A 23,798-nucleotide genomic window follows, 5' to 3' on the forward strand; every position below is an offset into this window, starting at 1 on the left:
AATCATGTGCAGTACACGTGCATCTTCTCAAACACTTAAAACACAATTACTATAATATGAGACCACACTTTCTTTTAATATCAAAAAAATGAGAACCATGTTCTAAGACTGAGAACAGGACAAGGAAGTCCACTCTCACCACTCCTATTCAACACAGTCCTAAAGGTCCCAGCCATTGCAATGCGCAAGAAAAGGAAAAAGCATTAAGATTAAAAAAGAGGAAGTAAAGCTTCCATCTATTTGCTAGTAACATAATTGTTTATGTAGGAAAACTTAAAGAACCTACAAACACCTACTAGAACTAGTATGTGAACTTATTAGCAAGGCTGCAGGATACATAGTTGCTATGAAAAATTAATTGTATTTTTACATATTAGCAAAAATTAGCAACAAATTCAAAAAATTCCATTTATAAGTTGGAAAACATAAAATACATGCAAGATAAGACCTGTACAGTGGAAATTTTAAAACACTGCTGCGAGAAATGAAAGACCAAAATAAGTGAAAAGATGTGATAAATTCATGGTGAAAAGACTCAGTATTATGAAGACATCAACTATTCCTAAATTCACCTACAGACTCCATGTAATCCCAATCATAACTCAATCATTTCTAATGAAACTTGATAAGCTCACTATAAAATGTACAGGAAAATACAAATCATCTATGATATTCAGAGTAGTATTTAAAAAAAATTAGATAGAGGACTAACACTCTTGGACTTCAAAACTTAGCATAAAGCTATAGAGACCAAGATAGTATGGTACTGACCAACAGATCAATGAAACAAGAAGAGAGCCAGAAAGAGACCCACACTTACACAGTCACTTGGTTTGCAACAAAGCCACCAAAGCAACGGGTAAAAAACAAAGTTGTGTTGTTGTTTTTCAAACTTGGTGCCAAAAAACCTGAATGTTCGTAATGGACAAAAGAAAATGAACCTTGATCCTTACTTCAAATCATACATGAATTGTTACTTCAGATGCATCACAGACCTAAAAGCTTTTGGAAGAAAACATTGAAAAATGTTTTGAGGTAGCAAAAGTTTCTCAGACGGGATGCAGAAAGCAATAACTATAAAAGGAAAATATCAATATATTAGACATCATCAAAATTTAAAACTTCTGCTCATCAACAGACACCAATAAGAAAATAAAGAGGTAAACGACAACCCAGGACAAAACATATATTCACAAAAGACTAATACCCAGAATACACTTAAAAAATTCCCACAACCCAATAATAAAAAGGTAAACAACTCAATTAGAAAATGGTTAAATGATATGAACAGTTTCCAAAAGAAGGTACGTCAATGGCTAATAAGCCCACAAGAAAGTGCTCAATGTCATCAGAGAAATGCAAATCAAAACTACAAAGAGATTCTACCACACACATAAGAGAATGGCTAAAATGAAAAAGACTAACATCAAATGATGATAACGGTGCACAGTAACCAGAACTCTTACATATTGTTAATGGGAGTGCAAAATGGCATTGGCTACAAGTTTCTAAGAATACTAAAACATTTACCTACCTTATGGAGCCAGAAAATCCTCTCCTAAGTATTTTTCCAAGAAAAATGGAAGCAAATGTCAACAACAAAAACTGTATAAGAATATTCATAGCAGCTTTACTCATAATAGCCCAAAATTGGAAATAGTAAAGGTATTTCAATAAGGAGAATAAACTGTGGTACATTCATACGATGAAATATTAGCAATAAAGAGAAACAGGCCACTCAAACTTGTTACAACATGGATAAAAATCTCTAAACTTCAGGCTGAAAGAAGGCTTACACAAGAGTACAATTGTATGGCACCATTTATAAGAAGTTCTAGAAGAGGCAAAGTAACCTTTGGCAGAAAAAGTCAGAATATGCAGTTAGCTCCAGGAGGCTAGGACAGGGATTGTCCAGGATGGGGAAAGGTTTTAGGATGATGGCAAGGGTTTTTGTTTGTTTGTTTGTTTGTTTTATCTCAAGAGGAGTTTGGGTTATACACATGTAAGTATTTGCCAAAACTCAGCTAATACACACTTAAAGTTTAATTGTAGGTGAATTTTACCTCAAAGGAAAAAATGTTGTTAATAATCAGAATTCTGGTTAATGATATGCATACTGAAGTATTAGTTGAAAGTATACTGATGTCTGCAATTTTCTTTGAAAATACATAAAATAAGAAGGACTGACGGGGCGCCTGGGTGGCGCAGTCGGTCAAGCGTCCGACTTCAGCCAGGTCACGATCTCGCGGTCCGTGAGTTCGAGCCCCGCGTCGGGCTCTGGGCTGATGGCTCGGAGACTGGAGCCTGTTTCTGATTCTGTGTCTCCCTCTCTCTCTCTCTGCCCCTCCCCCGTTCATGCTCTGTCTCTCTCTGTCCCAAAAATAAATAAACGTTGAAAAAAAAAATTTAAAAAAAAGAAGGACTGAGGAACAAATAGATGGACAGGTAAGTAGAAAAACAGGCATAATAAAATGTTAATGATAAAATCTAGGTGTGGGTATACAGGAATTCACTGTAAACTTTGTTTTTTCAATTTTATGCTTAAGTTTTTCCATAACAAAATGCTGGGGGAAAAACAGGTACCACTGTTTTGATGTTGACAGAATATTATTTTTCACTTCTTTTTTCCCCTATTTTCTAAGTTCTGTATCATGTGCTATATAATCTATAATTTCAAACATCTTTTAAAAAAGAAAACAATTTCCATTTACTAAAATAATCAAATATAAATTTTCTCAAAACAAGTTAAAAATCTCACTTCAGATTCAATGAACGTTAAAATACTCACTATCTTAAAACCTACTGTTATTTAACTCACTAAAAGCCTTAAACTATTTAGTGATGTAGCGAGACAGTTTCTGCACTAATTAAAATTTTTTAAACTAATTCAATGTGGTGCTAATTTTTTTTTCTTTTAATGCCTAGCATTACATCTTTCCATGTACTCAAAAACCTCTGCCATATCATTCTGTGGAATGTATGCTCATTAAAAGTACATCATTTCGGGGCGCCTGGGTGGCGCAGTCGGTTGAGCGTCCGACTTCAGCCAGGTCACGATCTTGCGGTCCGTGAGTTCGAGCCCCGCGTTGGGCTCTGGGCTGATGGCTCAGAGCCTGGAGCCAGCTTCCGATTCTGTGTTTCCCTCTCTCTCTGCCCCTCCCCCGTTCATGCTCTGTCTCTCTCTGTCCCCAAGATAAATAAACATTGAAAAAAAAAATTAAAAAAAAAAAAAAAAAAAAAAAGTACATCATTTCTTAGACTTTGTAATAACCTAGCTGGGCAATACTTACTAGAAATCTGAGAGTTGGCTGTTTACTTCCAAAAGGGCTTTATCTTTAGATAAGCACAAGCTTTAAGCCAGGTGCTAGTCATTTGTGTCTTGTTAATTTCCAAAACAAACAGAGGAGAGTGCCATGCAATTTCCATTACACACACTTCACCATTAGTACCAGGGTTTATTAGCTTGACACTGCTCCAGGAATAATGGTTTCATTCCTCACTGAAATAAAATAATGTGTCACATAACTCAGCAATGCGGAACTTCTGAAAAATGTTGTCATGTTAAATATGGCCATATTTTTTAAGTCTCCATTATGTCAAAACAAAGGCCGTTTGCTGTAGAGAACTCACTCTGGGCACGGAGAATTCTCACATGGACCTCAGACTTACCTCATCGCTATGTCATACGATTCCGGGTGAATACAAGTTTGGTCCAAAGGATTTGGCTTCAGTACAACATTTACTGCAGTTTTGCTCTTCTTCTTGCCTTGCTTCTCATTTGTGACCTCAACACCTGCTGAAGATGTCACAGCAACTCCCTGAATTTGGCCCGCAGATTCGGTTTGCTGACTACTATCACCATTGAAAGAGGCGAGGAGTAGGAGGGAAGGGAAAATTGGGAAGAAAAGAAAAGTCTTTAAAATGTGCTTATTTTTCTGCCACACAAATACGCACAAACAGCACCCACATTCTGACCATTCCCTTCATAGAAATGATCACATATTTGCTTAAACATTGTTAACAGAGTTTCCTGTTACTTAAAGCCAAAAATATTCTTTACTGATTTAGCCTGTAAAAGTGGCATTCTAGGGGAGAACAGAGAAAAACGCAGAGAAATAAATAAAAAGGAAAGGGAGAAGGAGAAAGAGAAAACAATTTCCCAGAACTGAAGAAAAATACAAGTTCCCAAATTAAAAGAACCTACTGAGTACAAAATAGGATGAATGGGAAAAGACTCAGATTTGACATACTGTGGGGCAACTTTAGAATAGGACTTAAGAATCAAGAAAGAAAAATAAAACAGAATACTTCCCAAGGAACTAGAATCAGACTGGCATCAGATTACTCCCTGATAAACAGCAGATGCTAGAATGCAGTGAACTGGTATCTTAAAAGTTCTGAGAGAAAATGATTTTGAATCGAGAATCATATACTTCGCCAAACTAGCATTCAGATAGGAGGGCAACTTACAATTGTTTTCAGACATGTAAGGATTGAAGTAGAACCCATACAATATATATACTCTCTCTGAAAAGAATTTAAGAATACATTCCAGCAAAAACAACAAATGCAAGAAGAGTGATCGTGTGGGCTACAAGAAACAGTGATGAGCACAGAAACTATAAAATCTTGCTACGTTAAAAAACTGCTCATGAATAATGTAAAAAATATATGTATAGGGGCACCTGGGAGGCTTAGTCAGTTAAGCATCTGCTTCTTGATTTGGGCTCAGATCATGATCTCGGTGGTTTGTGAGTCTGAGCCCCATGTTGGGCTCTGCGCTGACAGCATGGAGCCTGCTTGGGATTCTCTGTCTCCCTCTCTTACTGCCCACCTCCTGCTCACCCACTCTCTCTCCCTCCCTCAAAATAAATAAATATAAATATAAATATATAAATATATATGTATTTATAAATATATAAATATATATGTATTTAAATATATATGTATATATGTGTGTGTGTGTGTGTGTGTGTGTATATATATATATATATATATATATATATATATATATATAGGATAGTCTGAAACTAAAATCCCAAGTCATCTCATCATGGGACATACAGCTGAAGGAAAGAGGCTGAGAAGAGTCCTAAGGTGCTAGTCTTTTCCGGGAGGAGGACAGAGACACCTATTAACTGCAGAGGCCAGTCCAAATCACACTTAAGGATAATCACAGAGAAACACAAACAACTTGAAATCACTAAGGGGAGATAAAAACGAGGTGGAAAAATAAGGAAAACTTGTTAGCTGAGAAATCCAACAAACAGCATGAGAGAAAATCAGAAAGGATGATGAAGAGAAAATATACGATAGATGAAGTCCAAAATATCAATAAATGTAGTAAATGTGAATGTATTAATATAAAATTGAATAAACCCACGAAATCTATTGATCTACAAGAGTTGTAACAAAAATTAAATGTCATAGAAAGTTTGAAAATAAAAAAATACCAAGCATACTGAAAAGGCAAGTGTAGCAACATAGCTAGCAAACAAAATAGATTTCAACGCACAAAACACTCAATGAGATAGCAACAGTCCATTTCGAACAAAGGTATGAGTTATCAAGAAGATGTAACAGTCATGAAACTTCAAGTACTTCATTATCAGTTGAAAAAAATAAGGCTTTAAAAATAACTCAAATGTTCATCAATAGGATACTGATTAGATTAAGCTATGGTTTCCCCCACAAACTAAATACTATGCAGACACCATAAATAATGATCTATATCTATATGTAATATGTGGAAAGAAAACCAAGATGTATTACTGAAACAAATAAAGCAAGTTGCAAATAGTTGTGTAGCACAATCCTTTTTTTTTTTTTTTTTCCTAAAGAGCATGCAAACAGGGGAGAGGGGCACAGGGAGGGAGAGAGCGAGAGAGGGAGAGGGAGAGTGAAAGCGAGAGAGAAAGAGAGAATCTTAAGTAAGCTCCACACTCAGAGCAGCACCCACAACCCTGGGATCATGACCTGAGCTAAAATCAAGAGTTGGATGCTCAACCCAGTGAGCCACCCAGATGCCTCTGAATTTTTAAATAATAAACATACAAGTTGATATAAGTATAAATTTACTTTCAGGAAGCAATATATAAGAAACTATTTGAAGTCAGAAGCTGAGGTACTCTTTCCTTTTCATTTATTTTTTATACTGTTCTAACTAAGTGTTCAAAAAACATATAAACTAAGAAACATGGGATTATTTTATTCTCAGTTGTTTTTCATTTCTGGCTTCTGGGTTTTGTGGTCTACTTAGAAAAGGCCTTCTGCCACTCCAATCCTCTGCAAAATTTACCCATGTTGTCTCCTGGTACTTTTGCAGTTTCACTTCTTCTTTTTAAGTCTGTGATCCATCTGGGATTTATTTGGGTATAAGGTATGAGGTGCAACTACAGTTTCCCCTACACATATCAAATTCCTGCCAGCTGTCATAATACCAGTGTTTGAAACTCCACCTTTATCATAAACTAAATTCTGTCTATATTTTGGTGAATTGCAGACTCTATTCTCATCTATTTCTACATCAAAACCAGTTATGTAGCTATAACTTTATATTATTAATATTATTATTATCAGTGGGGCTGGTTTTCCATTATTATTATTATTACTGTCCAGTGGGTCTGGTTTTCCCTTATTAGTCTTTGCCAGACTAAAGATTATTTTTCCATATTACTTTTATTATAATTTTTTATTAAAAAAATTTTTTTAATGTTTACTTATTTTTGAGAGAGAGAGACAGAGCACAAGCAGGGGAGGGGCACAGAGAGAGGAAGACACAGAATCCGAAGCAGGTTCCAGGCTCTGAGCACAGAGCCCAAGGTAAGGCTCAAACTCACAAACTGCGAGATCATGACCTGAGCTGAAGTCGTCCACTTAACTGACTGAGCCTCCCAGGCGCCCCTTTATTATAATTTTGTCAAAAGAAAAACATAATAGAAACGAATATAGACAGGTAGTCCCAAAGTAGCAAGTACATAAAAACTATTCTTTCATGATTACAAAATGCGAAGTTTACCCAAATTCTTTGCTTTTGTGCTATCAGGATTAGAAATTAAGAGCAAGAATTTAGCTCTCAATCTACACAACTGACAATTATGCTTTGGTCACTTTTCAGGGAGCAGGGTGTGGGGAGGCCCAAGTATACTTAGGGAAACAGCTGTCAATATGAAGTGGCTGTTGTGAAGTCCTCTTTGTCACCTCTTCTTGTACCGGTCCTTCCCACTTGTGATGCTCCAATCACATTAGCCTTAGTTTCATTTCCTGAATACACCAAATTTGGTCGTGCCTTAGGACCTTGCACATATCCCGCATGCTCTTCCTATAATGCTTTCCTTCTAATCCCTGTGTGGTTAGCTCCTTCATTTCATTCAAAATTCAGCTCAAATAACTTTTCAATGAATAACTCATTGAAAGCAGTTGTACCGCTCCCCAAGACAGTGTCATATCACTCTGTTTTAATGTGTATAATGTTTACTACATCTGAAACTATTTATTTTACTAGTTTATTTATTGTTTGCCTCATGTGTTAAAATTTAACTTCAGGAGAACATGGAATTTGTTGATTTGTTCACTGCTGGATTCCCAGTGCCGAGCAAAGATTAGAGTCCACATATACTGAAGGACTGAACAAATGGACACCTAGTATTTAGGCCAGTGAGCAGGATGGGCAACAGTAACAGAGAAGGTTGGTAACAGAACCCAAAGCGCACACTTTAATAATCACCTGCAAAATGTTCTAATATAATCCTGGTTGATTCTGATGAAGCCAGCACACTGTTGGAAAGATTTTGGACCCAGCCCTTTCACTTTTTTTAGCTGTTCTCGGTTGACAAAGGGTCCATTTTTCTCTCGCCATTCAATAATATTTTTGGCTCGGTTGGCATTGAGTCCTGCAATATGCCTAAAAAAATAAACAAAATGAATAATGTGGTAGATACAATAGTTCTAAGAATAATCAAAGAAAAGATCTCATCTGGAAAGTCAACGATATGCATCATAAAAACCATTGCAATTACATACTGTCATATGGTTCTAAGTTAAGTAAATCCAAAGGGGAGTTAAATAAAAAAGACAAAGGGGAAAGAGTTGTCCAAGAGGAGGCAAGGACAACACAATGCAAACTAATGACAAAACCAGCAGCTGTCATAAAGATGCTGGTAAACTGATGGACACTGGGATAAGAAAAGAATTGTTCCCCACAGTAATTCTATACTATTCATGTTCCTCGTGTTTCTGAATCAAGTAATAATTCTGCCTATTCCTGTTTAGTTTACAAAGTGAGTTAGAAGCAAAAGTTACAATAGCTTCAGCTGTGTTGTAGTACCCTATTTTTTTTTAATCAGCCTATTCTCATTAACATAAAGCCTTAAACTATAGAAAGTCATGACTGTCCTGGTTAGTTTAAAAATATAAAAACTCTATCATTAGGTAGTCTGCTTGGTGCTAACTTTAAAAATTACTATTTAAGAGATTCTTAATTCTATTATTGAATTTTATACATGAAAGTATGGAATGTTTGTAGCTGTGGTAGAAAGTCAACACCTTAAAATGTAAGGGATATTTTCTGCTATACTAATCTCAAAGCAAAGAAGTCTAGATCTTTTACAGAGGTCCAGAATTTCATGCTGCATCAGCAGACTTGTGTAATAAATGCCAAACTATGAACGGAAAAAAGCAGCTCTTCTATAACCACACTAAAAAGGGTATATAAGACATGATTATAGTACGATAAAGATTTTGATATGTGACTTGCAGATTCCAGGTAAAAATATGGTAACCATACTTTGAACCCTCAGAATTTATCTTCTGGTTACTGCCAGCTTTGACAGATGTATGCAAGAGACTGAACTAGTGAAAAATATCTACTCTCATGTGGTGGGAAACAGCTCTTTTCCATGTTAACCTTATTTAAGTTCTATTAGCAACACTAATGCACTCAATGGTTACCATATGCTCTTCACTTTAGATTTGCAGTATTAAAAAGGATAATGTGAATTGTTATAAGTCTTCTTTTGAACGATGTCATCCCCTCAAACTGATTACCTAGAGCAAGGTAGGAACTCAGAGGTTTTTTATACTTGACAACTTCATACATGTGTCTCCTTACGTTAGCTCAGTTTGAACTGAACAGCCAGTTAAACTGAAGATTCTGTGATCTTCAGCCACAGACCTCTCGTCTCACCTCAACAAAACTTCAGAACAGATGTTAATATCCACTCCCACAAAGCTGACACATTCTTCTACAACACTGTCCAGTGTTGCCTTGAGCAAAGTCTGAGATACGTCATGCTAAAAAGACAAAGATCAAAAGTTAACCAAAAGTGAAAGCAAGACAGGCAGGTTTTGGACTACTCCATTATATACCTGTGTCACCGGCAGCTGGCTGAGACACAACGTAGTACATTTTTTTCACTTTTCTTAAACACACTGTGAGCATGTAACTGAGCCGAACTTAAGAAATCTACGTTTTCTTACCCTCTAAATCACTCATATACCTAACCTCAATAGAACAGCACCAGTAAGTTTCCCTTTCCCAGAATTCTGCCCGAACAGTAGTTCTCAAACTTTAGCATGGTATCAAAATCACCCATAGGGCTTGTTAAAACACAGGCTGACTCAGTGGGTCTGGGGTGGGGCCTGAGAATCTGCATGCGAATAAGCCCCCAGGTGGTGCTGCCGCTGCTGCTTCCAGGAACACACTTTGAGACCTACTGGTCTCCATCATTCACACGCTGCCTGGTGGTGTTACCTTCACTCACATGTGCATTGTTCCTTAGTTCCTCTTAGGAGAAGAAAGCGTAAATTATTGTAGGAAGCAGTACACTAATACACAAGAAGTGTGCAGTAAATCAAACTCTGTTTCATCACAGTGAAGATATTATTGCTTATCAAAGGCACTGTTAGTTGACGTACCACTAAGAAAGAAATTACACTGCCTGTTAAATCATGACACGATGCTTTCTTATTACTTGAAAATTTTACTTTTTTAAATACTGAAAGAATTCTTTTAGACTTATTAGGAAGTTCTTAAATCATCTATTATGCACAGATAAAAAGGAAAATATAAGCAATCTAAACTGGTTAAGGTATTTCTAAAATTTCTTCACATTCAGCATTCAACTCTTCTGAACCACTTTTTTACTCGGAGCCTTAGATGTCTAAATTTCTCCATTCAGTATTGCCCGTGAACTCTTCAGATCCCAGGTCATGGAGCATTTCCTGAGACAGTTATACTCCATAGTCTCCGAGAGTTTCTTTAAAGCTTCTGATGCTCATTCTGTAAGCTGTGGCAGTAGTTCTACCTTAATCTGAACAGAAAGTATCAACAGAAGAGATTTTGGACAGCAACAAAACTCCTATTCTTTCCTTAAAGATCCTTAAGTGTTTTATTGTTCAATAGCTTGTTGACTAAAACAGTGAAGGGCCTGCAGTTCAGTCATGCCTCCAAGATTAATAATCAAGTTCGCACAGAAACTACACCACGATATGCCCCGGGGCCAACAGCAACCATAGGACACCATTAATTTTTTTTTTTTAAATTTTTTTAGGACACCATTAATTGTTAAGCATCCTGATTTCAGAGATGTTAAAATGTAAGAAAATGTGCATCTTAGTATTTATGAAACACAGTATTTGAAGGTAAATATTTGTTGGCTAACTGAAGCCAGATTACCACAATGAGTACCTCCTAATACACTGGATGTTATTCATAATTCTAAACTTAAAGGTACTCTAGTTGTTGTTCCCAGATGGGAAACTATAGGTCAGCATCCTTCCCCATTTGTCTCAAGAAAACAAGATTAAGTTTGATAACCTTAAACTCTTACGAAGACCATAGAGTAAATAGAGTCCTTAGGGATTGTAATTACACTATTATCTTTTAGTAATAGAAGTTTTTGTTCTGGAAGACTGAAGGGTGCAGGAGTATTCTCATATTTCAGAGATAACCTAGTTATCTAGGCCACAGCTAAAAACTACAGACATAATTTTAAAAATCCTAATAAGCAAACATAATCATGAAAAGGATCATAAAGAAAAACCTAAGACCCTGCTAAGAACCTGATTACTTTTGAGGCACAACTTTTAAGAAGCTGGAGAGTCTTCTTGGCCTAAGTAGATGAGAAACAGCAAAATGAAAAGGGACAGTTTAAAAATGAGAAGGTAGGAGATGGCAGACAACGTAGCAGCAAGCACCATGACAGGGACAAGAAAAGTATCTGAGGAAAGAGACAAAACTATAAGCAAATAGGAAAAACTAAAAGTCATAGTTGCGAGCCATTAGAATAAAGGCAAACAACCCCACATATGTCAAACCACACCAGATGCTTGGTAAGTAGTCCCTGGAGCTGGACGGTCTTGGTTGCCTAACCTCTAGTCTCCAACCCTCTTTTCCTCCTTCCAAACAGAAATGTGACTGTGTTCCATGCATCCACCCCATCCCTGGAAGACCATATGATTTGGGGAGACTGGCCTCACTGCAGCAGATGATAATAACAGTAAAATCAATGGTTTTCTTTTTTCTTTTTTTAATTTTTTAACGTTTATTTATTTTTGAGACAGAGAGAGACAGAGCATGAACAGGGAGAGGTAGAGAGAGAGGGAGACACAGAATATGAAACAGGCTCCAGGCTCTGAGCTGTCAGCACAGAGCCCAACGCGGGGCTCGAACTCACGGACCGTGAGATCATGACCTGAGCCAAAGTCGGACGCTTAAGCGACCGAGCCACCCAGGGGCCCCTAAAATCAATGGTTTTCAAGCTGAGGGTTGTGATCAATTAGAGGGTCATAAAGTTAATTTGGTGGCTGGCCAGCAGCACAGAAAAGTCAAGACAGAAATAACCCACACAGAGCATGTTGCACATATTCAACATGGAATAAACAGTACAATCAATAATGCAGCCAGGTGAGGGTACCACGTGAGAGGGATACATAAATTGGCCAGGAACATGGACAATTTCAATTTCAATGTTCCTGGTTGTCTCATTAGATCTTTTAATAAATGATTGTCACAGATTGACGGAAAGGTTAAAGAGTAACTTTACAAGTTTATGAAGCAGAGTATCAAAGAAAGTATGAGAAGCTTATCATCTATTGGCAAAGTTCTGATTCTTTCAACCAAGTTTAGTTACAAACTTTCACTGTATTTTTCAGAAAGGATGTTACTGAGTATAACACTTTTTGAATTATCAGCAATTGTAATATTTTAACTAAGTTAGCTCAAGTTGACCTTAAGCACCATAAACTCTGAGGAAAAAGAAAAGCAATGAAGCAAGCTCAACTACCAGATTTGGAAGTGTTAATAGTGACAAAAATGAGAGAAAATGCTGACTCCTCCATTCAACTGGACTTGAGGCACATTTTAAATAGAAAAAAAAAAAACCTGTAAGACTTTAAAATAAACTTAAAAATGATTTTACAAATACACAAAACAATAAAAATGATCGACCCCAGGGGCGCCTGGGTGGCGCAGTCGGTTAAGCATCCGACTTCAGCCAGGTCACGATCTCGCGGTCCGTGAGTTCGAGCCCCACGTCGGGCTCTGGGCTGATGGCTCAGAGCCTGGAGCCTGCTTCCGATTCTGTGTCTCCCTCTCTCTCTGCCCCTCCCCCATTCATGCTCTGTCTCTCTCTGTCTCAAAAATAAATAAAACGTTAAAAAAAAAAATTAAAAAAAAAAAAATGATCGACCCCAGATGGCATTGTTGGTAACAATGTGTTTGTAGATGACAGTATAAAACCTGCAAAATTAAAAACCAAACAAAAACACTGGGAACAAACCTACCAAAATGGCTAAGATGCAAAAGATGGAAAATACCAAGTATTGGTAAGGATGTGAAGCAAATGGAATGCTCAAAACACCAACATGATAAATGCCTTTTAGGTCAGGCAAAGCAAGGGAAGACAGTTTTATGGCAGATTTATTTTGTATGGTTTAAGTATAAATTCACATAAAACCGAATCACATATATATATACACAATATAAAAATGCATTCTTGTTCAATACAAATTAAACTAGATAAGGGGCGCCTGGTGGCTCAGTCGGTTGAACGTCCGACTTCAGCTCAGGTCATGATCTCACGGCTTGTGAGTTCGAGCCCCACATCAGGCCCTGTGCTGACAGCTCAGAGCCTGGAAACTGCTTCTGATTCTGTGTCTTCTTCTCTCTCTGTCCCTTCCCCACTTGTGCTCTGTCTCTCTCTGTCTCTCAAAAATAAATAAATGTATATAAAAAATTTAAAACCAAATTAAACTAGATAAACTGCAAAGGAATAAAAAATGGACAAGTTCCTAGAAACACAGAAATTGCCAAAAATGGGCTCAAGAAGAAATAAGAAAATCTGAACAGACTTAAAGCAAGAGATTCAATCAGTAATCAAAAATCTCCCAACAAAGAAAAGCCCAGGACCAGACAGCTTGATGAATTCTACCAAACATTAAAAAAGAATTAACACTAATCCTTTTCAAACTCTTCTAGAAAACAGAAGAGAGGAGAACCCTTCCTAACTCATTCTATGAGGCCAGCATTACTCTGAAGTCAAAGCCAAACAAAGACAACACAAGTAAAGAAAACTATAGACCAATATTCCTTGTGAAGATAGATGCAAACATCCTCAACAAAATACTAGCAAACAAAACCCAACAGTATATTAGAAGGATTAAACACATGATATACATAGGATGCATTCAGTATATGTGGACTCAAGAACCACGTACATATTTTTTTTCAGGTGAAAAATACTTTCTCTTGGCGTTTTTAAACTTTAAAAATTTTGAAGTGATCTCAAAATCAGAGGAAAACATGCAAGGAATTTCCTTAGCTTTCCCTCAAATAAGTACCTCAGTGTATATTTGCAAACAACAAAGACATTGTCTTACATACCACCATAGAATAATCAAAATCAGAAAAGTTATCACTGATGTACTATTATCTACTGTAGAGCCCATACTCAAATTTCATCAACTACCCCAATTGTACTTACAGTATTTTTCCTCCCCATCCAGAATTCAATCCAGCATCACACACTACACTTAGTTGTCTTATGTTTCTATATTCTGTGCTAGGCAGCTTCCAAGATGGTTCTCACTGATCCAACTCCTGGTATGCAGGTACTTTGCAGCCTGTCTCCTTGAGTGTAGAACTCACTCAGGAGTCTTATCTGCATGAATTATCACTAAGATTACTTTACCACTCAGTGACCTAGTTATGTGAAAAAGTATCTTCAATTTTTTAAAATTATATCTTTTTAAAATATTTATGTATTTATTTTGAGAGAGAGAGAGAGAGAGAGAGAGAGAGTCAGAGAGAGAGTCAGAGACAGAGAGTGCAAGCAGGGGAGGGGCAGAGAAAGAGAATCCCACAGCGCAAAGCCTGACGCGGGGCTCAATCCCATGAACTGTGATATCAAGACCTAAGTAGAAATCAAGAGTCAGATACTCAACCAACTGAGCCACCCAAGTGCTCCATATTTTCAATTTTGATTCAATCAGGATTTAAAATAGTAGGCTTAATAGTGTACCATATATGCTCATTGTCCTCATTTATTCCAGACTGGAACAAATTCATGAACATTATACCTACACACTGAATTAAATCTTCCAAATTTTTTTGTATTTGAGGGTGAAAAAACCTTGTATTTAATTATAAAGAAAAATGGTATTTAACTTTATCATAGGCATAAGGGTATTACTTTGAGAAGCTTTTATTTTGAATTATGTTTAATTGTGTAAGACGTATACATATACACATACATGTGTGATAGGTATCTTGGTTATGGTATAAAATGTACTTCCTACTGTGTATCACGATCAAAGGGTATGAAAAATAATGGTCTAAGCCAGTCATGGTGGTCCCATTCCATTTATTCCATGATGGCAAATGAAATACAAGGGTAAATCTGCTGAGGGCTTTAGAATAAGCCTTCTTTACTGAGAGGTTAAAGACTAACTTAAATAAAGACCCCTGTATATACAGCCTTATGAAGAGCTGGATCTTTTCTTCTTTTCATTCAAATAGGACTACTGGAGCCAGGGTAAGCACTGTATCATGTGATTGGGACAAGCTTGAGGACAAAGCTGACTCCGTGAGGATGGCAGGTGGCACACATGGCCGGAATGTAGTTCTTCATGATACTCTTGAGGCTTTATATTAACCAGTTCTGAACTCACCACTACTCTGACCTTATTGTAATGAAATTTCTCTACTATTTAATAAAGAATAATAAATTTACTTATTGTTCAAGTCATGTGGAATTGGGATCTCTGATGTTTTTCTAACTGATGTTATTGTATCAAGGGGCTCAAGGTCTAGTGGGAAGGTTTGAGACAACAAAAACAGCAACCAATAACCTTACTACCAAAAACCCTTGAGATTTTACTGTCAGGCATTGTTATAAGGCTTTACAATATTATCTAATTTAATCCTTACAACAACTGTACAAAATGTGCATGTAATATAATGTGGCATCTTCACATGTTAAGAATTTATTCTAAGGAAATAGAAAGATATGTGCAAAGATAGGACGTGTGTATAGGCACAATCTAAAAATACACTCAGATGGGACTGATACAAATAAATTATAGTCACCAATGTGAACTATTATGAAGTCATTAAAACATGTAAATTAGAACAGCTATTTACCAAAACACCCTGTAAGATAACTTAAGGAGTTCAAATATTTTTTAATTCCTCTAGTAGGGAGACTTAGGTTAGAAAATTTTCTGCAAGAATTGCTGTGACCTATACTCCTGGGTTTGGCCTACATTCTTCCCCAACTTTTTGCTTAGGAAAAGTATTAAAAAATTAACACTGTTTTCTAAAAGTACAAATCACCTACCTTTAGGGGAGGAAATAATGAACGAAGTTCCATATTGTCCCATAATAATATCTGTGGCAGTAAAGCAGAGGCATTGATTCTGTCATTCTAAAAACGTTTTCTAAGCGACTGTTATGCACCAGGCACTGGGCTGGCTGCGCTGGGTGTTGTGAGTACAGGAAAAAACATATGAAGTCCATGCCTTTAAGAAGCCCAGTTGACATCTGTGAAAAGCTGAGATGAGACACACACCCCTACTGGCAGTCATGAGTAGAAGAGCAGGAGGACCCCAGGACTGGCTATGCTAATGGTCAAGGCCTTGATGCCAGAAAAATGAATTACTCCATTTTTTAACAAGTTATCTAACTGAATTGTTGGATAAGTTACTTGAATTGTAGAAACAGTCTGTTTCAAATTCTAAGAAATATTGTTTGGGCCATTACATTTTTACCTAAAATTTATGAGATTTTAGGAATATAAGCACTCATTCATGCCAGTCAGCTTTTTTTGAGGTCAGAATCCACGTTTTTATTATTACTCTACCACAAACTTCTGAAGAATTGCTGATCCAAACTGCTCTTTTTTTTTTTGTCCTGAAGCACTAAAATTATCTCACAACTATTTTTAAAAAGTCCTTCCAGATGAAACCTTGTCTGTGGACTGTAACTTTTACAGCAGTGAAACTGCACTTTGCATATTCCATATTAAACTTTAAATTTATTCCCAAGTTGTTTTCCCTATAATATTCTTGAGTATTTTCTTTATAAATTAATCACTCACTCATGGTTCTTCCTACCTCTTACTATCATCAAAATACAAAATGCAATTGGGAATTAAAGATGCAAAAAAGCTTTACAGGGAAAGTCTAGCCAATCACATAAAGCAAGGTGACTTCCTCATCTTGCATTGACTTTTCTTTGACATGTGACAGTTTTAAGAAGTCATCTAGGGGAGTGGGTACTGATGACCCATGAAACGCAGAACTGATAGAAGAATGGAGACATTTCAGAAAACAGAATATGTGCTAAAGAGTAGCTCCTTCTCTACTTCTTCAAAGCCAGTATACAGTATATTCCCTTTAAAGACTAAGACAATGTTCGGCACCATAGAAATACTGTATTTAACCTTCTAAAAACCTACGTGTTCTAGCTCTACTAGAGCAGAGATATTTATATGTAATGAGACAAATGCTCTTGATAAAAGCCTTTAAAATATTTCTTCATAAACGCATTCTTTTAAGAAAAAATAGTTTGAACACTAACAGAATATTTTTATTTTTAAATGAACAAATTATACAGTGAACAATTCATTATGCTTATGGGACTCTGGGAATTAAGATGGCAAAGGGCATCAGTCTTTCAGTACTGTAGGGACTTTTTTTCAGACCTGGAAACATGAAGTATGGCCAGTGGTCATAAGAGGGGGAAAAAACAACACAGGAAGAGATTATCTTTGTAAATCCTCCTCCCTTAAAAAATCACATGGAAGGTATGCTGAAGACTCCTTTATTGCTAACTCAGTATTTAGGCACCCAGTTTAGTTTGCATTAACTTACGCTATTTAACATAAACCAATTTATTCCAGCCAACTTGACAGAAAGATCCCTGGGGCAACTGTCTTCCTTGTCCTGCACAAGACAAATGGAAACTAATTTTTAGAACCCAACCTTCTACCCTGACTCTAGGGCTAGAGTAGCCCCACTCTTAAGGCATGGATCTTCTGGGGGTTCTCAAAGGAGTGCCTACAGTTCTTCCAGTGACGTCTTCCCACTATGGATGGCTAGAACCCCTGTGTTTCCAGGGCAATGTGTAACCTCTGGAATCTCCACTCAGCTCCCAAAGCCTCGGCAGCTTTTCTATGTTAGGCCTATGGAGTCTCTGCCTACATGTGTGCACATTAATATCTGGTTAAAGATATTTTGAAAAAAAGGCAAGACTTCTACTTTTTTTTTAATGAAATTTATTGTCAAATTGGTTTCCATACAACACCCAGTGCTCATGCCAACAGGTGCCCTCCTCAATGCTCATCACCCACTTTCCCCTCCCTCCCACCCCCCATCAACCTTCAGTTTATTCTCAGTTAAGACTTCTCCTTTATTTACAATCGAGTAATTTGTACCAGAGTATTTTTCCCACCATAAACAACTAGAAAGCCAGGCATAATAAATCGAATTTTAGATGTTAGACAATAAGCAATGCAGGTCTATGAGTCTAGAGAGAGGAGAGCTACATGAGATGAGTCCCATAGTGCCCATGATCTGTCTGACTTTGGAGACTGTGGCACGGGGAAGTGGCTAGCAGAGCACAGCCATCTCACTGAGCTGGGGAAGCAAAGATTAGAGTTCTGGCCAGCTGAAGTAACTGGGCTTTTAAGAGTGGGATACCAGAGAGAACGGAGCTTTAAAGAGTAGAACTCCAGAAATTTGTATGACACTCTGAAAGTATTTAGCCAAATACTAAGCTGCATACACCCAGGGCACCAGGACAAGACTCTATAAGACAAGTTAGAAAACAGCTGCCTGGGAGTTTTGGACTATACAGAGACTCCTGAAAATGCACAGAGCTGGGAGACACAGAATGTCCCTATCAGCCACAGTGGAGAAACCTCAATGAACACCCAGATACTCCAATAACACTCTAGAATGGACAAGCCTTAGAAGTGGGGCTATTGTATCCATTAATCAGTTGATGGACATTTAGGCTCTTTCCATAATTTGGCTCTTGTTGAAAGTGCTGCTATAAACATTGGGGTACAAATGCCCCTATGCACCAGCACTCCTGTATCCTTTGGGATGAGCACTCGGTGTTGTATGGAAACCAATTTGACAATAAATTTCATATAAAAAAAAGTGGAGCTATTGTAGTTCTAGAGTAGGGGGTGACTCTACACCCATCCTAACAAAGTTTATTAAGTAATCCTTGTCCAGATAAATTCACTGGTGTATTCTACGAAACATTTGAGGGAGAAATTATACCAATTCTCTACAATCCCCTCCAGAAAACAGCAGATTTATTCATACAGACCTTACTTGAGTTATGATGGGGTTACATCCCGATATGCCCAACGGAAGTTGAAAATATCTCTAGGTCAAAAGTGTGTTGAATCCACCTAACCTACTGAACATATAGCTTAGCCCAGCCTACCTTAAACATGTTCAGGACACTTACATTAGCCTACAGCTGGGCAAAATCATCTAACACAAAGACTGTTTTATAATAAAGTGTTAAATATCTCCTGTAATTCATTAAATACTGTCCTGAAAGTGAAAAACAGAATGTCTGTATGGGTACAGAATGGTTGTAAGCCTCATTGTTTACCCTCAGGCTCATGTGGCTAACTGGGAGCTGTGCTTGCTACAGCTACCCAGTATCACGAGAGCATCATACCCCATGTTGCTAGCTCAGGAAGAGATGAAAACTCAAAATTCCAAGTATGGTTTCTATGGAATGTGTATTGCTTTCACACCATCTTAAAGTTGAAAAATCCTAAGTGAAACCACTACAAATAGGGGACTATCTGTCACGACATGAAAGCAACCAAGATGTTCTGCAGGAGATAAATGGATAAACTGGCACATCCAGCCAATGGAATATTAATCACTGCTAAGGAGAAATGTGCCATCAAGCCCTGGTAAGATTCGGAGGAACCTTAAATGCATATTACTATGCGAAAGAAGCCAATCTAAAAAGGCTACACATTATATGGTTCTACCTCTATCGAATTATGGAAAATGAAAAACTATGGAGATAATACAAAGACCAGTAATTATCAGGAAAAGAGGGAGGAATCAGCACAGCACAGAGGATTTTTAGGGCAGTAAAACTGCTTTGTATACTATAATGGTGGATACATGTCACTAAACAGTTGTCAAGACCCACAGAATGTATTATACCAAAAGAGAATCCTCATATAAACTGTGGACTTTGGGTGATATTAATGTGTCAATTGTAAGAAATGTACCATTCTGGTGCAGGAAGTTGACAGGAAGATAGTGCATATGTGGGGACAACGAGGATATGAAAACTGTCTTTCCATTCAATTTTGCTATGAATCTAAAAACTGTTCTAGAAATAAAGTTTTTAAAAAGTTTGAAGTTTATTAGAAAAAACCCACAACACTCCTCATAAGATTTAATCTGATGTGACAGAAAATTAACTGATTGCTGGAATAAAATTAATACTATTTAAAAGAAGACAACAGAATTTGTAATCTCAACATCATCACAATGTCCACCATACAATAAAAAAATAACTAGACAAAGAAGGCAAATATGCCCCATAACAGAATGGGCATGGAGAACCATCAATAAATAGAAACCAAACTCGGACAAACCCAGATACTGAAAACAGTAGACAGGAACTTTCACTCATGCAAAGGAAATATGGTCATAAATGAATAGATATGAAATAGCAGAAGATAAATGGAAACTATATAAATGGAAACTATAAATAACAAAATGGAAATTCTAGACCTGAGAACATAGTATCTGAAATGAAAAACTTACTGGACGGGTTTAACAGCAGACTGGAGATAAGCAGAAAAAAGGGAGATCAACAGAAATCATTCTGTCTGAAGAACAGAGATAAAGTAGAGCCTTCACAGCCTGTGTGACAATATCAAAACATTTAAATAGGTGTAATTGAAAAGAAGAGAGAATTTGAAAAAGTCATGACCAAAATTCCCAAAATATTTTGAAAAACTTAATGTATACAACAGAGAAGCTCAGTGAAGAATCTTACGAAGGATAAATATTAAGAAAGCCACATCCATGGATATGATAGTCAAACTACAGGAAAATAAAGAGAGAGAAAATTATAAAAGCAGACAGAAAGAAAGGACACATTGCATATGAGGAACAACAGGAGAAATGGCTAACTTCTTATCAGAAACAACAGAGGCCAGAGATGAAGAAATGACATCTTTAAAGTGCTGCATTAAAAAATAAGACTCAAAGTTAAAAACACCAAATTCTGTATCTTTCAAAGAAGGAAAAATAAAGGCACTTTAAGGTAGATGAGAACTCACTGCCAGCAGATTAGCACTATAAAAAATGTTAAAGGGAATTCTTCAGACTAAGGAAAATTGATACCAGATGGTAAATATGATAAATATATAATTATGTTCTAATTTTATTTAAAAGACATATGACCATTCAAAGCAAAAATTACAGAATAGTTTGGGATATATATATGAAAATAATCACACAAAGAATGAAGGGTAGTGAGGTGGTATAATATTAACTTTCAGCAGACTATGAAAAGAATATAAATTATAATCACTACAGTAACCACCCCCCCCCAAAAAAAGCCAAGAAGTACAGATGAAAAGTTACTAAAAGAGTTAAAACAGAAAACTAAAAATTATTTTATTTTCTGTTAAAATAAAGCAGAAAAGGAAGAAAGGATAGAAAACAGATGGGATATATAGAAAACAAATAGCAAAATTGTAAATTTTAATTCAACCATATTAGTACACTAAATGTTAATGAAGTAAATGTTTCTATTAAAAGGCAAAGATTGTCAATTAACAAGAGACATACAGTAAATTATAAACAAATTGGTTGGAAGTAAAATGATTGAAACAAGTATACTATGCAAATATTAAGACTACGAAGACTAGAGTGGATATATTAATATTAGACAAAAAAGACTTCAACACAAAATGCTTATTACCTAATTACAGAGCTTCAAAATACCTGTAGCAATTCAATTGTTAAGTGTTTTTACCTAAGAGAAAAAAAAATTATTTTCATCTAAGGGAAAATTTTAAGTATGTTCTCCCAAACCTTGTACAAAATATTTATGGCAGTTTTATTGACTAATAAGAAAAAACAGCAAACCCCCCAAACTAGGAATAGCCCAGGTGTCCATTAATGAGAATGGGTTAAAAATGTAGTTATGTTCATATTATGGAATACTATTCTGCAATAAAAAGAACTACCGATACATCCAAAAATACGGATGAATCTCACACACGTTAAGCTGATTGGAAGAACTCGGGTGCAACAGACTATACATTATATGATTCCATTTATGTAAAATTCTAAAACAGACAAAACTAATCTATGGTGAAAACATGCGTGTTCTGAGTGTGAGAAGGGACAGTTGTAAATTTTCTGGGATGAGAGGAAAGTTCTACATCTTGATATGCATGGATTACACATGTCAAAACTTATTGCACTGTATCACTTTGCCCTTTTTTGTAGATTATATCTTAATAGATATAGATTATATCTTAAAAGATTATACCTTAAAAGAAAAAAGAATGGTAAATAAATAAAAATACCTAAGTTTCTGAATCATTAAGCTGGGAACAGTGATGCCCTTAACTACAGCTCACTCTCAGGATTCATAGCTCTGGAACAGATGGCTGGGATATAACATATAGACCACTTCTGGTTTTTGTTCTTCGGAATCCGATGGTAGATGTTCTTCCCAGATATCTCACCTCCTGAACCTAAAAGGTAATTCTTTTTTGTACAAAGTAATTTGCAAATCCAGAATCATTCTCAGTACAGCTTCAGTAGACCACATAGGAACTTAGTTAATGACAAATGCACTCAGTTAGATGGCACAGACTGGCTAGTTAGCTGCTTGTTAGTTCTCATTAAGAACTATCTCATTGAGATCCTGCCCTAAAAAGTTATCATGATGATTAAAATTTAAACATAACGTGTAACTTCTTTATGAAGTATGAAGCTAAAAAAATGAGTCTTTGCTATCATACTAGTTCAGTGTTAAAATTCTAATCTAGTTTGGCTTTCATTTTGTCTTCTAGTAGGTGCTCTTATGTCCCCTAGTGGATACGGGTCGATATGGTAGAAGAAAGATAAGGGCAATACTAGCTAAGTAAAGGTCCATAAATCCTAAATGCCTGCCTTGCCCACATGCTTTTCCAAAGCAATGCCTCATACCACCCAATTCACCACAAAAAAAGAAAAACATTAACACATCTGAACTGGACCACACCTATCTGCCCCATGTGTGGTCAAATATAGGACCTGGACTAAAACATAATCCTGGTTTATGACACATGCATGAACAAATGCACCAATTAGCTAGACATTTTGACCTGACATAATACAAAGAAGTCGGCATTTCCACTGTAAATCTCTGTTTATAAGATTTATAGCTTAGTCATAAAAGCAGACTTAAGAAAAATGTAGGGTACAAACATTTAGCCATGAGAGAGAAATTTCCCTTTTAATAAATTAAAAGTAACACTGTGTAGAAAATCTGATCTGAAACTTCTGTGTGTGTGAATGTGCACGTGAGAGAGAGAGAGACAGAAAAAGAGATCCTTGTGCATAGAAATTTTGACAGTCTACTATTTAAATTGTTAGGTGGGGACAGGGGGGAGGGATAAAAGGAGGATATAATGTAAAGTAATAAAAAATGTTGTTTCCTCCCCAAATTGTAAAAACTAGGTTCCCTGTCCATATTTCCAGTAATAAGCATTAAGGATACATTTTGTCTCCCCAAATTCACATACATATACTCATATGTGGCCACACATACAGCCACATATGAAACATCTTCCGGTCCATTAAAACTGTGGACAGTACATTTTTCCCAATTATACCTGAGGCTGACAACACCAGCACAGAATCCATATTCATGTACTTCCACAGGTGAAGCATTAATATAGTAAGGCAAGGTTCCCTTTTGTTTGCCTCTGTCCCCTGCCTCTGTATTACTGTGGCTCAGCCTAGGAGCTCCACAGAATCTGAAACAATTATTCTGCACCTAGCCTTCTGTAGTGGGAGTGAAGACAGGGTTCCCAAACTCCATCCTCTACATCACTTTTATCCCCAGGTCCTTTTTTATTTTTATCTAGAGTACTTATCATCTACTACACACGGGTTTGTTGTGTGTGTGTGTGTGTGTTTGTGTGTTTAAAATATATAAATTTATATTTATATTTCATTCACTTCTATATCCTGGCACACAATAGGTGCTCAATCCTACTACTGTTTTAGTTTGC

General features: G+C 36.5%; 1 protein-coding gene across 4 annotated transcripts in view; it reads right to left on the reverse strand.

Moving 5' to 3' along the window:
- SRBD1 (S1 RNA binding domain 1) overlaps window positions 1-23,798 on the reverse strand; it is a 201,828-nt gene that overhangs the window by 24,739 nt on the left and 153,291 nt on the right. For 2 of the 4 annotated variants that reach the window (XM_043603301.1, XM_043603303.1), the window contains exons 17-19: window positions 9,185-9,291; window positions 7,727-7,903; window positions 3,670-3,849 (exon numbers count right to left, since the gene is read on the reverse strand). In XM_043603301.1, coding sequence (XP_043459236.1) covers window positions 3,670-3,849; window positions 7,727-7,903; window positions 9,185-9,291 — 464 coding nt within the window. Of the gene's footprint in view, window positions 1-3,669; window positions 3,853-7,726; window positions 7,904-9,184; window positions 9,292-23,798 lie in introns of all 4 variants that reach the window. The other 2 variants (XM_043603300.1, XM_043603302.1) reach the window with 1 other exon arrangement.

Source organism: Prionailurus bengalensis, chromosome A3 (genome assembly GCF_016509475.1).
Source record: "Prionailurus bengalensis isolate Pbe53 chromosome A3, Fcat_Pben_1.1_paternal_pri, whole genome shotgun sequence".
In the NCBI taxonomy this organism is placed as follows: Eukaryota; Metazoa; Chordata; class Mammalia; order Carnivora; family Felidae; genus Prionailurus; species Prionailurus bengalensis.